Source organism: Mesoplodon mirus (genome assembly GCF_964341445.2).
Source record: "Mesoplodon mirus genome assembly, chromosome: 4".
NCBI lineage: Eukaryota > Metazoa > Chordata > Mammalia > Artiodactyla > Ziphiidae > Mesoplodon > Mesoplodon mirus.
The window spans coordinates 180,317,153-180,333,298 of NC_138979.1; the positions used below are offsets into that span (position 1 = coordinate 180,317,153).

At 49.6% G+C, this 16,146-nt stretch overlaps 1 protein-coding gene across 1 annotated transcript in view; it reads left to right on the plus strand.

Moving 5' to 3' along the window:
• Nucleotides 1-15,168, plus strand: part of LOC309803182 (uncharacterized protein C14orf132) — a 36,978-nt gene extending 21,810 nt beyond the window's left edge. Inside the window, exon 2 of the mRNA XM_082619081.1 lies at nucleotides 14,193-15,168. Coding sequence (XP_082475207.1) covers nucleotides 14,193-14,417 — 225 coding nt within the window. The 3' untranslated portion in view covers nucleotides 14,418-15,168. The remainder of the gene's footprint in view (nucleotides 1-14,192) is intronic.
• The last annotated feature ends 978 nt before the right edge of the window (nucleotides 15,169-16,146 follow it).

Sequence of the window (16,146 nt, forward strand, 5' to 3'; positions counted from 1 at the left end):
ACTCTTGGGAAGACTACAACCTTGTTTCTAAGATGATTTCTCTCCAACAGGCAGGTTTCCTATGGTGCATAATACAGATTTGATTTTGCCCAAACAAGCCAGTGAACATTTATTGAGTACCTGCTGTGTTTCAAAACACTCAGCATCAAAAATATCACAAGTGCCCCTGCCCTGAACCTCAAAACAAGAGGGTGTCAGTACACAGTAAACCCATGACTCATCACATAAAAAGAAAAATCTTTTCTTCTGATGCGTGAAAAAACCCTGGGAGGTAGATGAGGCAAAGATGAGAAGGTGGGAGATGTTTGTTTGGTAAGCTGAGGCCAGAGAGGTTCTTAAGCAGCTGTTGATTGGCAGCTGCAGACAAGGTCTCGGCCCTCCTGGTCCCTGCAAGACCCCCAACAGTGGATGGTTACCCTCGGGGACGGAAGGAGTAGCTCTCAGTGGCCATGCCAGCTGAAAGGGAATTAAGGTTCCTTGTAAGCAGTTACTTCTTAAAAAGGCCTCTTGACCCAAGAACAGGACTGTGGGGACTTTGGGGGAATAACAGAAGTCACGGCCCGGTCTTTATTTGCTTTCCTGGCACACTGAGATGCTGTTCGTGCTGACTCGAACCACCATGCTCTCTGGCGGGGATTATGTATATGGCACTGGCCTTCTGACTCTTCTGTGCCCTGTTGTCTTCACAACACACTGGGCTCTCTTTCCCTCCTGTGCTCAGGCGGGGGCTTTTTTTTTTTTTAAATTAAGCTCCGCCTCTTTTTTTTTTTTTTTTTCTTTTTGCGGTATGCGGGCCTCTCACTGTTGTGGCCTCTCCCGTTGCGGAGCACAGACTCCGGACCCGCAGGCTCAGTGGCCATGGCTCACGGGCCCAGCCACTCCGCGGTATGTGGGATCTTCCCGGACCGGGGCACGAACCCGTGTCCCCTGCATCGGCAGGCGGGCTCTCAACCACTGCGCCACCAGGGAAGCCCCAGGCGGGGGCTTTGACAGGGCTTCTCAGTGGGCGAGAACAGTCTTTGGATTCTGACCAGAAACACCTGTCAGCGCGGCTGTACGTGTCCTGAGTGGGCTTGTGTGAGCCAGAGCCAGCTTTCCAAGATGGTACCCAGCGCAGCCAATGAAGGATGGGGCGAGATTGCCACTAACCAGGTCCCACCTCACACTATCAGAAGGAGTTGGACAGACCAACCCCCTCTCTCTGCCCGACAGACTCCTTCCTGTCCATCTATCAAGACCCTTCTCAAGGGACAGCTCCTTGTCGACTTAAAATATATCTCCACAACGTGAGAGTTGCGAGTTAAGTTTTCTGTGGGCAAAATGAGGACTGCAGCCCGAAGACAGCGTTTCAGATAGCTCTGAGGACCTGCTCCAAGGAGGCCAGGGGAGGAGGAAGATTTATAGGAGTTTTTGCAACAAAGGGCAGGTAGTCAGGATGTCACAGGATTATTGTTAATTAAAGACAACCAGACATCTCAAGTTAAGGAATTTAGCGCTTTTCTGTGTGTGGGAGGATGCAAGCGTCTGGGCTCACTGAAATCATTCCTTTGATGCGCGCCTCAGCTCTCTGGGTCCAGTATCCTGACACATCCTGAGTTCCCTCAGGGCTCTCCGCAGGGCGTGGCTGCATCTTGATGGCTGCTAGAGGGCAGGCACCCTTTTCAGCCCTGACTTTCCCGGGCTCACTGGCTCACGTTGGAGGGCTGCAATCGTCGATGACTGTGACATCCTTTGTTTACTGATAAGGCAAGAAATAGTCCATTTCTCATCCTCATGGAAACCTGGAAGCTTCCTAGTCATACCCTGCCTCGTGCTGTGTCCGCCCGTTCCTCTTCCTGCACACACAGGGGAGGAGGGGTGTGGCGACTCGCTGGGACCTTTATAGGCTGGAGAAGACTGGTGTCTTAAAAACGTCCCGTGGAGATCCCAGTGTCTCCTTCCAGTGTTGTTATTTGTTTCATGTCATGATTACTCCTGAAAATGATTTTGTCGTTTTGTCCTATAGAGGCGGGGAGATTTTAAAAATGATGCAAAAGGATCCACTTGGGGGTAAAGATGCTGGGCGTGCTGTCACTCCATCCTGCCTTCTCTCTGGGATGCACACACTCGCAGATGCAAAACGCACTGTTTCCATTTTATTTCATTGGTAAATTCTGTCCCCACCCTCTCCCTTCCTCTCTCTCTCCCTCCTTCCCTCTCGGTCCCTTTCTCCTTCTCTCTTCCTCCAAAATAAAGATCACATGGCTTTTCTCTTTGCACCTCTGGCTTCCACACCGCCCCGGCTCCGTCCCCCTCCCCCACCACCACCAATGGAGTAGACGCCTGTTTAGCCAATGAGTGAACAGCGGAACAAATTTCCCACCATCACCCTAAGGCCATGGGTCCCCACAGGGGACACTCATTTGGTTACAGTGATGCTATTGAATCACTCCAAAGATGCTACTGAATTCATTGGGGCAGAATAGGTACTAATTTATGACAGCCTTTGCCAACTATTCCCTAAGGGAGAACTTCAAAACTCCTCTTTGTTTTGTGTTTGCTCAACTGCAAGTAGCCAGTGAAGGCGGCATCATCCCAAACTGGTCTTGGCCGTTTCTCCTTGAGGTTCTCAGCCTCAGTCCTCTAAAAACAAGTGATGGCCCCTGAATTCTCACTGCGGTCCATGTGGATGCCCTGTGAAGGATAGGGTCCTGGGAGCCCGGGACCACCACACTGATGTCTGGCCTTTCTCTCTCCAAGGCAAGTGTTCCCTTTATTCCTGGTCATCAAAGATGATGTGTTCTGACGAGACAGCATTTTCTCCTGCTGAGTTCCTATGGCAACAGTTTCAAAGATGGTGAATTTGATTTTTCCTCTTAATTCTGTAATGCTCTCAGGCTTTCCAAAAATATCCTTATCTTTCTGGGCCTTGTGTGGGTCTAGAAATATTCTGCCACAGCAAGTAGGCCCACCTCATCCACCATGTAGATAGTGTATCAAAGAGTGCAAGGTGCAGCAAGTAATTGAGAAAACATTTAAAATATCTATCTATATTTAGCCTCTACTTTGTGTGAGTTGATGTGCTAGGCATCAGGGATACAAAGAGAAATTAAACTCAGCTCTTGTCCTTAAAAAGCTCACAGCCCCTAAAAAAGATAAACAAGTACACAGCTAGCCATAATGCAATATAATATAATGTAACAACATAACGTTATATACTCTAATGTAACACTAGTACATAGCAAACTATAATATAATGTAACGTGACATGATGTAATGTTAGTACATAGTGAACTATAATATGATGTAATGTAGCAATATAATGCAGTATGATATAATAAATATAATGTGATGTAACATAAGAAATATAATGTAATGTAACATAATAAATATTTCATCAGTTGTAGGAATAAATTAGTGGAGAAAGCCGTTCAGCGTAGAGTGACAACAAGGGTTAGGAGCTGGCAGACATGAATGTTGGTTTCTGATCAGTTACTTGTAGCTGCGCAAGCTCAGGGAAATGACTGCCCCTCTCTGAGCCCCCTGTCATCCCCCTGGTGCTGGGCTGGTGTGAGGGTGAAATAGCACCCACCCAGCCCAGAGCAGCTCTTCCTTGGGACTTCCTGCTCATCCCTGCTGGGCCCCTGGGTGCTCAGGAGAGCCTCAGGAGAGGAACACAGGTGGAGGACCCACAGGCAGCAGGGGGGCAGGTGAGCAGCCTGAGCCGGGAGGTGGCTTTGTGAAAATGCCTGGCGAGTAGAGCCCAGGGGGAGGTAAGAAGGGCCGTGTGGCCCACGCAGGTGATGGGATCTGACCCGTCACCATCCCTGATCAGGAAGCTTTTTGAGAGTCACCGTTGCACGAGGCTGATATCACAGTGGTTCCGTGCTGCTGAGGGAGGTAGCAAAATAAACACGGGAGTTGTGCCAACAGTTCTCGGTGTGCACTCAGCACTGGTCCTGAGGGCATTGTGCCTTGTCACATCTGGGGGTGCTGCAGGCGTGATCTCCACCTCTCTCTTTGAGGGAATGAAGCATCTCTCCTCTTGGTCCAGTGCAGCATTGGCACACGAAGGCATGTGTGTGCCACATACAGCGGCTCTGGAGATGGTTGTGGGGCGATGCCTCACCACACTCTCCCCTCTCAGCACGTGCCTCCGTTTCCTCTCCCTGCCTGTCCAACAACTGTGATGATGGTACCCAACCCGAGGGATCGTTCATGGCAAAATACGATCGTGCACATAGATGCCCAGTGCATACCTGGCGTAGAGCAGGCTCTCAGTAAATATTAGCTTTTATTTTTATTTCCTCCATTTTGTTTTTAATTAAAAACTCTTCAGCGTGTAAACACTAGCCAACAAGAGTGGCAGGTATTGACATTAGGAAGCAGATATTGCCATTAACTTCAGCCTCCATGGAAGAAACACACAGCAGGGTGGGTAGCTGGCTGTGTGCTGTCAAGTTTGATAAAAGGGCAGAATTGTTTTTCTCCTTGTGCTTTTTCAACAAAATAGCCAAGTTTGGAGGCCAGTTCTCTGCCCGGATATCATCCCCAGGTATCATGTGACTTCATGAGAAGGCCTTCAGGATTGGTGGTCTGGAGGCCCGGAAGCCATTCTCTCTCTCTCTCTCTCTCTCTCTCTCTCTCTCTCTCACACACACACACACACACACTTCTGACTCCTGCCTCTTGCTAGCTAAGGGACCGACCTCAGGCAAACTCCTTAACCCCTTCCGGAGGCAGTTTCTGCATCTGTTTTTGTTGAAGGCCTTAATAAAAGTGACCCGCGCCAGGCCCATTAGCAGTTTGAAGATCCAGACTGAAGGCGTGCGGGGAAGTGGCCACACACCCCACACCCGGCTCTAGCCTCTGCCCTCAGGATGCCCCTGTGTCATCTTGGTATCTCCATCAGCCTGGAGGTCCCTAGCAGGCAGCCGAATGGGTGTGGGTGAATGACTGCCATCCTGCGATGCTCTTTGCCTGCCGTTTGCAGGGACAGGAGAGCTCATTCTGAGCGTCCTCTGATCTGTTGAGAAAGGGAAACAACATCCCATGAAGTGTGAATTGTCTGAATAGAGGCTCCATCTCAAAAGTCATTTGAATCAAATTCAAGATTCGTGTACAAACTTCACTCTTCCCACCTTCTTAAAGGACAACTTTTGAAGTAGGATAGACACACAGGAAAATGGACAGCTTGCTGCATCTCCTCCAAGTGAGCATGCCCATGTGACCAGCACCCAGATCAGAACACAGCCAGCCCTCACCCCCCACCCCAGGAGCAATTCTCACTCTGACACAGGATATTAGTTTTGCCTGTTTTTGACCTTTATAAAAACCACAATTTCCCAGCCTGGACACGTTGACATTTAGGGCTGGATGATTCTATGTTGTCAGGGGCTGTCCTGTGCACTGTAGGGTATGGAGCAGCATCCCTGCCCACAACCCACTAGATGCCAGTAGCACCCCCCTCTCCGCCAGCTGTGACAATCAAAAAAGTCTGCAGACATCACCAAAAGTCCCCTAAGGGACAGAATCACTCCCAGTTGAGAACCACTGATAGAAATGGAATCACATTGTGCGTTCTTATTTGTGTCTGGGTATTTTGTTTTGTTTTTGTCATCATTGTGTTTGTGAGATTCATCCATGCTGCTGTGTATAATTGTGGTTCATAATCATTGCTGTGTAGAATTCCATTGTGTAAATATTGCCACAATTTATGTATCCTTCTACTGTTGATGGGCACTTGGATTATTTCCATCTTGGAGCTGTTCTGGATGGTGTCACTATGGGCATTTGGGTACAGGTGTTGAGCACATGTACACCTTTCTCTTAGGTGTATAGTCTGTTTTGTGATGTCTTTTTGCCTCTCCTGCCAGCCTCCATGTGGGTTCCATGCCTCCATCATAAGGGAACTTCCTCATATGGTGAAATGCCCTGGCTAAACCCCTGCCGCCTTCAGCCTTCTCCTGGATGTGGTGGCATAAACTCTGGTGTTCTGATTGCCATCACAGCTGGTGCATCCCTCCAGTTAAGCCACTAACACTCACCACACTGCCCAGCAGGGACCCCCAGCCTCTGGCCCACTCATCACCACAACTGGGTGCTCTCTCCTGATGGGGTCTGGGGGAAGCCTGTTGACCAGCCCTGTAGCCCCAGGGGATGGGACCACTCAACCTTGGGATCCTGTACTCCAAGATGGGCCCTGGGGGGAGGGTGATGGGCAGCAGTTCCCATTCTGATGACTTTTCACATGATTGTCACTTTCCTTGATCAGACTGTTCTTCTGACCCATGTTATGTGCTGACCAAGGTGGCAGGATTTGGATGTTAACTTGCCAGCCCTCGCATCAAAGTCTATGTTTCCTTCCTCCCTCCCTTCCTTCCTTCCTTCCTCCATCCCTCCCTCCCTCCCCTCTTTCCTGTGTGCCAGATCATGTACATATTTTGTTAGATTTATCGTAGTGTTCTGTTTTTGGGTACTCTTGTAAATGAAACTTCTAAAATTTTCTATTCCAATTGTTCATTGCTTGAATATAGAGATATAATTAATTTTTAATATTCACCTTGTATTCTGCGACCTTGTTAAACTCACTTATGAGTTATATGATCGTTTTGTAAATTCTCTGGGATTTTCAATGTAGACAATCATGTCATCTGCAATTAGAGACAACTTTATTTCTTCATTTCCCGTCTATGTCCCTTTGATTTCTTTTCCTTGCTTTACTGCACTGCCTAGAACTTCCAGTACGACATCCTTGCGTATTCCTTAGATCTTAGAGGGAAAGCATTCAGTTTCTCACCATTAAGTACGATATTAGAATTTAGAGATGAGAGACATTATCTTTATAATGTTTGTAGTCTGGCTGGAGGCGTCCCTGGAATTTTCCGATGAACTAGGTCACACAGGAGGCTGGGCCACAGATGGCAGGCTTCTGCAGAGACAGAACCGAGGGGATGGTTCCTTGTAAAAATTCTGAAATTGCAGCTCTTTCTCAGATTGCATGGAGGTGCCAGATTTAGCAAATAAAAACACAAGACAGAGGCCCAATTAAATTTGAATGTCAGATAATTTTTTAATACAAATATAAATTTTTGCTGTAAGTATGTCCAATGCAATATTTGGGATACACTTATATAAAATTACTTTACTATTATTATACTAAAAATTATTTTGTTGTTTATCTGAAATTCAGATTTAACTGGGTGCCCTGTATTTTATCTGAGGATTTTTTTAAAATTTTTATTGGAATAGAGTTGATTTATAATGTTGTGTTCGTTTCAGGTGTACAGCAAAGTGAATCAGTTATACATATACATATATCCACTCTTTTTTCGATTCTTTTCCTGTATAGGCCATTACAGAGTACATAGTAGAGCTCCCTGTGCTGTACAGTAGGTCCTTATTAGTTCTGAGGATTTTATCTAAGGGCTTATCTGGCAATCCTCACCACTCAGGCTCCCACTTTAGGGCCATTTATAACTGACTCTGGTCTTCTTAGTATCTGGCAAGCCTTCTGAGCACTGGGGTTGACCTTGGCGGTCACTCATCTGAGCTGCTCCCTGGTAAGTAAGGCTCAGAGACGGAGGCAGGGCTCCAGCAGGGCCAGAACCCAACTCTCCTGGCCCCAAAGGGACGGGACAATACGAATGTTTTTACTGCGGTACAACTTTGAAATCCACAGCCCAGGAGCAGTGAATGTAGCTGTGGCTCGGCCAGGATCCTGCAGTGCCAAGGACCTGAGGACGGCCTTCTAGGGAAAAGAGTCTGGTGGAGCCCAGGGTACAGCCAACAAGTGCTCCTTCACAGAGCCGCCACCAACAAGTGCCCATTCTCTCTCATTTCCCCTCCTCTGAAAGGTGCCCATTATTCAGGGAAGTGTCTGGCTGGGCCACCTCTGGTGACCGTGCTCTGAAGATTTCCTTTTGAAAGCATCTTCTGTTCCTTTCCCCGCAGGGGCCCAGCTTAGAGGAGATTTATGTAACCTCCGTCTCCTCAGTGGGACCAGATGGGGACCTGGAGGGCCCACCTCCACGGAGCTGCGCTTCTGTGGGGGGCAGGGTGGGCACCCTGGAGGATGGTGCCGCAGTGTCCATGACAGCCACGCCCTCCTGGAGCCCCTCCACATCGCGCTTGGCCACACATGCCATGCGGTGACCCCAACACTGAAGGATGGGGACCCGGAGCTCTGGGTACCATCTTTGCTTCCGAGAGTGGCTGGTCCTACCGTCTCGTGTGTGATGCTCTCCAGTGTTCAGAGAATTGCTCTTAACGTTATAAAGTTTAAAACACCAAAAAGTGACAGACATCCATATGCTCACTAACCAGAATAGACCACTTTTTAATATTTTGTCACGTTTATTCATCTTTTCTTATAATAAAATATTACAAACAAAATCAGTCTCTTTCCCCCCATCTCCCCCTTTCTCAGAGGCAGCTGCTGTTGTAAATCTGGCTGATGTATTTACAATCCATGTCTGTACGTTTACATATATGTGGATCCATGCATAATATATAATATGACTCTTAGGCGTGTTTTTAATTTCAGGGATGGCAACTGAGTTTATTTTGTGACTCGCCTTTCTCCCCAGAAAGCATTTTTTTACGTAGTGTAAGGGTCTCCCAGCATCTCCCTTCTTCTCTGAAGCAGTCTATATTATTTTCCCCATTTTTAAATGAAAAACCTGAGCCTCAGGTTAAGAAATGGGTGTCGGTCCCACAGAAAGGAAATGTTGGCTCCGGGCCCAAATCTCAGCTTGCCCTCAGGATTCTTGGCCGATGGTCCAAGAATTCATTCATTCACCAAGTATGTTTTGAGTGTTGGCTCTCTTCTAGGCTCGAGGATACTGTGGGAAAGAGGGAGGGTCCCTGCCTTCCTGGCAGCTATAGTCAGGAGGCCTGTATAGGTAACATTGAGCTTGAACACTGGCCATGGACCTTGACCCTCTGTCCTGGTATCCCCTCTTCAACAAGCCAACCAGAGTTTTTCTGATCTTGACAAGATCATCTCTGGTGAGGAGACGAGTCCCCCACCCTGTGACCTTCTGATTGTTCGTGTCTAACTGAGCCAGAGGAGACTTCTTCTCTTGTTCTGCCTCTCGGGTCACACTCTTTTCTGCATGGTGGACTTCCGAGTGTTTGAAGTGAGGAATCATCACCTTCACATCTCCTCTGAGCCCTAACCTCATCCAAGCCACTCATCCCCATCCTCGGGTCCAGTGACTACACCTGCCCACGGGGTTGAGAAGGCCCAGTTGCTCATCTCAGTAAGGGCGTGACACCCAGAGGTCATTTCCAAAAATGGCTTAAAATTAGACCTGGCCGGCGGGAGGGCCTTTCGGAAAGACCTTCCAGAGGCTTCTGCCATCACCTGCTTCTGGAGTGACTTCAGCCATCATTGCTTCGTTCTTACCATGAGTCAGTTTCTGATCAAACCTTCCCAACTTCCAAATGGCAGAGTTGAGGCTGACCTTTATTGGTTTTCTATTTGTGGGATTTTGCTCTGTAAAGTTATTTTCATGTGTAACCCGGCACTGTGAAGTAGAATCTGTTTTACAAAGGAAAAAACATCAAAACCAACAAACCTGAGGAGTTGGATTGAGCAACAGTGCTGGCTGAACTCAACAGAACTGCCGCCTGTATGCAGATGAGTATCCGATTAATTGATGGCACAAAAGCACACAACCGGAAATGCCAGGTTCCCGATTCCCTCACCTTAGCTTAAGCAATTGGATAAGAGATGCATGTCTCTCGGTTTTGAATCACTACACGAACAAGAGGAAAGAACATTAGGAAGGACTGAGCGACAGGTGCCACGTTTTATTTATCATATATGATCTGATTCCCTCCTTGCGAGAATCCTGCTGGTTCCGCTGTATCATCTTCATGACTTACAGGGAAAGAAACGGAAGCAGGTTGGTTGAATGATTCGCTTGGCTGTACTATCGGTAATGAAGCAGGATTCACCCCCGAGTCTTTCGGACACTAGAACCCACTCCATCCCTCACACTCTGAGGCGGCAGAATCAGACGCCACCGGCTGTGACCTCTGGCAGTGCTGAGCTGTCCGTCAGTGAGGTGCAGGGCAGAGAGGGGCTCAGCGTGGAGAATGAGCTATCTCATCGCCGGGGAGCTCTGAGAGCGGGTGTACGAAGTGCAGCCGATGGGGGGTGCTGTCTGCTGATTTCAAGTTCATTAATTCCACACGGTTGTACTTGTCACTCTTTCTGTGTTACAAATGGGGTTGAGGGAGCACGAGGTGAGTGGGCCATGGCTTTGCCTTCAAGAGTTCCCTGTGTGGTGGGAGACCTACCTCCAGTTAACCGAGCCTGTGGTTGTCACCTTACGTGGCCAGAGACCTTGCAGACGTGATGAAGGTGTAGGATCTTGAGATGGGAGACGATCCAAGTGAGCCCAATATAATGAGCGCAGTCAGACTTCTGACCTCCAGATCGGTAAGATAACAAATGTGTGTCATTTTAAGCCACTGAGTCTGTGGCAATTTATTATAGCAGCCATAGGAAACTAACACAGGGCATTACGTACCCACAGGGAAGCAGAGAACAGGAGGGGGGCGCAGGGGGAGGGCAGCTGCCCCCGTGCAGGTTGGCAGCAGGGCTGTGTCGGCCTGGGGGCTGCTCTCTCCTCCCCCCACCAAAGGCTCTGTCCAGTGCCCCCTTTTTCTCCCCCCAGTGAATTGGATGAAAGTGCTCATCGAGCCCACACATGTCCTGAAGAGAGGAGAGGGAGGCTGCGCAGGCTCACGTCCAGAGATCTCAACAGGATGGAGAGCGGAGTCAAGGCGGGGGCATCTGTCCAAAACCCCAGTGCCCTGGGGGAGGGAGGAGAGGCTGAGGCGGGCCGCTGGGCAGAGGACAACAGGCATGGGATTAATTCCGGGGAGGGGGAGTGCAGCAGGGGCGCCAGGGGAGGGGGCTGTGGAACCAGCAGGGGAGGGAGAAGGACAGCTTCCTGTCTGGCCTGATCCCCACTCTCTGGCAGATAGTCTCCATGAGCTCACCTGAGTGATGCTTTTGCTGTGGGTGGGTCAGATGAAGATTCTGCCGATTTCCCCTAGAGAAGGGTGGTGCCGTCTCAGGGCAGCAGGAGGAAAGGGTACCCGCCAGGTAGGGGTGGGGTCCGTGGGGGGCTGCTGGAGAGGCAGAATCAGCCAACAATGTTGTTGGTCCAAGTTGAGGGTGGGTGTCATTCATCCATCACTCAACAGGGGTTTATCAGGCACGACTGTGCTCCCGACCTGGGCAAGGCTCTAGGAGCCCCACGGTGAGAATAAACTCATCTGCTTTCCCCTCAGAGCTCCAGGCCACTGGGGGACGCAGATGGGAACTGCATCTTGGGGTGGGTGCCCCCAAGGAAAGGATGTGGTCTTGGGGGTACTTGGGAGGGAAGGCTATAGTGGACAGGACCATTGGCTGGGATTCGAAGGATGAGTCGTTTTAATGGGAAAGCTCGGGCCCCTCCCTGCAGGCCAGAGCATCGCTGCCTCTGCTGCCCCCTTAGGACGGATGTGCCTGATTCAGCTGTAACCCATCTCATCTGCATCACCAGCTGGGGGACAAAAGGAGGTCACAGTTCTCCTATTTCAACTCTCACTTGTATTTTTAATAGAATATATGTCAATTGTCATTCTCATTTGTGTTTGTCATCATATGTCTTTAATATATACTAAATATGTTCAGATACTGTTTACTATAAGAAACATATAAGAAGGACGCATATATAAATGCAGCCCTGGATGAAGTCTCACAAAGTGAGCTCACCCCTGTAACCAGCAGCCCCATCGAGGATCTGCACGTGGCCTATCCTCAGCGCCCCCTGTTGGCCTCTTCCTGTTACTACAGCCCCAGATTGACAACTGCCAGGTCCTCACCGAACTAAAGGACCAAGCTGTGTTACTGATGAAATGCCAAGCTCCTCTCAGCACGAGTCTGTCAAAGGCCGCTCTTCTCAGCCCGAGCAGGTGCTCGGAAGCACCCACTGACACAGTCATGGGCAACCTTTAAAAAGAGGCTATTGAGATTCAGAGCAGGCCACACATGGAGCTGCCTGAAAGTAGCCTCTCTGTGTGCATTCTCTGATGGTTCGTGTTCCCTTCAGATATTCTTTCTTTTTTACTCCTTCCTTCCCTCCCTCCCCTCTTTCTCTCTCCTTCTCCTTCCTTGCTCTCATCCCCACCTGGAGCGTGACCCTCACCTGTCTGCAGAGTCTAGGACTGAGGCCCCTAATTAATCATCCCTAATACAAGTCAGACGGGCCACTGAGTGAGGCAGACCCCACTCTGCTCCCACCACCCCCCAGGGCAGTGCACATGTGCCCGGCTGGAGCGTGGCCCCTGGGGGTAGTAACTGGTACATCTCCGGGGCCCAGTGCTGAGTCTGACCTGGGAGTCGGAGAGGCTGTGGGCAGAACAGGAAGCACCCTGGCTCCACAGTCGGACGCACCCGACTCTCAGCCCTGACCCCAGCACAGACGAGTACAGTGGCCTTGACCTTTGCTTACCCATCTGAAATGGGGGTACCGTGGTATGCTCCAGCAGGATGGTTGAATGATTAAATGAGACTGTTTTAAACTCTCTAGCACATTCCATGGCCATAGCTGGGCCTCCAGGCTGGTAGTAGTAGTAGTAACTCAAGAAATGTGTATTGAAGGAAGGCTCAACTGTTTAGCGCTCACTCGTTCATGTACCACTAAAAAAACACGTTTATTATGGGCCTCATACCTGCCAGAGCCAACCCTGGGGCTTAAGTCGTGTCAGCCTCTGGACAGGTCTGGAAGGGCCTGGACGGCCTGGACATTGGTCTTCTGGACTGTATCCAGGTCCAGGCCCTCCCTTTGAGCAGCTCAACTCACCCCTACCCACGCACCTGAGTCTCAGGAATAAGGGGCTTTACAAACGCAAAGAGGAAGCCCTGATCCCTGGAGTGCAAACCAGCCGCTTCTTGTGCAGCAAAGCAAGGCCTTGGGAATTAGCCAATCTTCTGGGGAGTTTGTCCTTGTGCATTAGAAGCTCTGAGGCATCATAACTGCTAACTGGGAAGTTCTGTATCTGGGTCTGCCTAATAAATAAAAATGCACATGAAGGGCTTCCCTGGTGGCGCAGTGGTTAAGAATCCGCCTGCCAATGCAGGAGACATGGGTTCGAGCCCTGGTCCAGGAAGATCCCACATGCCATGGAGCAACTAAGCCCGTGTGCCACAACTGTTGAACCCATGTGCCACAACTACTGAAGCCCGCGCGCCTAGAGCCCGTGCTCCGCAACAAGAGAAGCCACTGCAATGAGAAGCCTGCACACCGCAAAGAAGAGTAGCCCCCGCTCGCCACAACTAGAGAAAGCCCGCGTGCAGCAACGAAGACGCAACACAGCCAAAAATAAAATAAAATAATAAAAAAATAAATTAAATAAAATAAAGATAAGCAACTGATATTTAAAAAAATGCACGTGCAAGCATGTATGCATACCCAAATGTATGTACAAGGATGTTTACCAGTACATTATTTATAATAGGAAAGCATCAAAATTCCTAAATCTCCAATTCTAGAGAAACAGTTAAATTATGGCTTGTATTTATGATAGAATATTATACAACTGTAAAACAGTATCTTGATAGGCTTTTAAATACAGGAATATAAAGCCACATGTTTAAAACTTCTCTCTCTCTCTCATACACACACACACACACACACACACACACACACACACACACACACACACACAGAAAAAGATTAGAAAGGAAGATGTGAACAGTGATTATCCCAAAGTCGTGAGATTATGATTCTCTTTCTTTTCCTCCTCTTTTGTATTTTCTTAATGCTCTATGCTGCGCCGATATTACTTTTACAATTAGAAGAATAAAGACATTTGAGGATGTGTGCTGTTACGGAGGCCCTGGCATTTAGAGAGGGAGGGTCTGTAAGTCCCAGTGAGTTGCCAGCTAGCCTTGAGATAGTCTGCTGAGCTGCTCGGGGCTTTAACCTCTTCATCTGCAAAGTGGGCATGAGTGTCTGCCTCAAAAGGTTGCTGTGAAGGCTAATTTTTCTAGATGAAAATATGCACTGTCATTTATTTAAAAGACCCAAAGCAAAGCCCAGTTCGGTGCTGTATCTTCGAGGGGCCTGCTTGACCAGGCAGTTGCCCCTCTGCGGGCAGCCTCCCAGCTCCCGAGGGCTCTGGTTAATTCTCTCTCTCCTTCTTCTCAGCTGCCCATGATGGGAGGCGCCTTCATGGACTCGCCCAACGAGGACTTCAGCACCGAGTACTCTCTCTTCAACTCCTCCACCAATGTGCACGCAGCCTCCAACGGCCAAGGTCAGCCAGAGGAACCGCCAAGGTCCTCCAACGATGCCGTGTTGCTCTGGATCGCCATCATAGCGACGCTGGGGAACATTGTCGTGGTGGGGGTGGTGTATGCCTTCACCTTCTGAGCCGCGGGAGCTCCGGGACGGCCCAGCCCTGTGCTGGGCTCACCGCGGGGCGCTGTCGCTGTTGGCCTTTGGCTGCGCCCGCGTTCTAGAACCAGGAGTTCTGACCAGGTGCGCGGTCTCTCCAAGAGGAGCCACCATGCGTCTGGGATTTCCCCAAGCGGCCCTGATTTCAGATACTCCAGGCTGTGGTCCAGCTGATCCAGAAAAATATGGGATCCTGGGCTTCCAGCCCCCAGAGGCACGCCGGGGCAGAGCCTTCGAGGAGTAGATTGGGGAATTCTTGAAACTGCATTCCACGAACATGAGACCAGAGGGAACAGCCAGTCAGTTGAAAATACAGACATGGTTGGATGATCCTTTGCTGGCACTAAATAATCACTTCCGTGTCTTGTTTTTCTGCCAGCTTACCTGAGGGCAAGGGCAGCCCTCAGAACTTGAGTGTCCCCACCCCAATCTGGTTTCCCAGTCAGCCCCTCGGGATACTGGTGGTGGTCACTTGAAGGGTCATAGAACGTTCCTCCTTTGACTTGGAAATGGCATCTTTGTTACCAGACACCTGGCTCCTTATGAAACCCAAGGATGGGGGATTCCTGGTGATGTGGATTTCAGGGGTGTAGTGATGGTGGTTTTTATCTGCTGGATGAACTTTCTCTTCTTTGTGAAAAGAGGAGAAGGTGCCTTTAAAAATTAGGTCTGCCAGGCAGTTAACTCTTTAGATCACCCACGGAAGATGCTCTTTCCTCTCTGAGAAATCATGGAATTTTAGGGATGAGGTGTGTGTACCTCATCGATTGGCGGGTGGGAGGGAGAGGGATGTGATTTGCCCGTGGTCCCAGGGTGTGTAAAGGCAGGGGTCAGAGCAGGAGGGACATTTCCTGACCAACAGTTCTGGGCTGTCTCTGCCCCAACTAAGCACTGTCTTGAGCAGATTTCTGCCTTCTCAGCTGCCCTGGGTAGAATATCCAGAGGGTCTCGAAGCTGTGTGCAGGGTGGGCAGGGAGTTAAGACACCCACACTGTAAACTTGGTTTGGCTACCATGCACTCTTGCAGGTGTAAATATGCTCTGCCTGAGTCAGTTTCCTTACAAGCTTAAAAGGCAGCAGCTGGGGGGCTGGCAAACCTGGGAGTCCCTCATCAGGACCAGAGTGCTGTTGACCTTTGGGTGCCCCCACGTGCTGGGGGGATCAGTATAGGAAAGGGCTCACTTTTCTTCATGGCACAGTGCCCCCCTTCCTGAAACAGCTCTCCCTGTGCCCCCAAGAGTGGAACGAGCTCAGACACGGGCTTGCTTGCCTACAAGCCAGGAGTGGCTTTCTTCTTGCTTCCTCCCTGCACTGTACAAAAGAAAATAGATGGCATAAACTCCTCCTCTGTGGTTGAGAGACTTAAAAGACTGGTGCAGAAGCCCTCATGCATATTTGGGGACAATTGCAAAAAGGCTGAACTTGTCACTGTGGTCTCAGGAGAAATGAGTGTTTTTGATAAGCAAAACGGCATCTGAATTGTCCAGAGGCAGCCACTCGTCTGTGGGAGGTTGGCACTGAGCTGCCACGATAACAGGATTACCAGCCCACGCTGCAGACAGCGCCGGCCGCCAGCTCGTATTGGCCACATCTGTCACTGCCGCCTGGCGTCCATCCACATGTGCTTCAGTTCAAGTGGAGGTCATGAGTACAGACAGCCGGCGTGACCTTTGCAGAGCGGGAGAAGGGCTGTGGTACCTTTTGC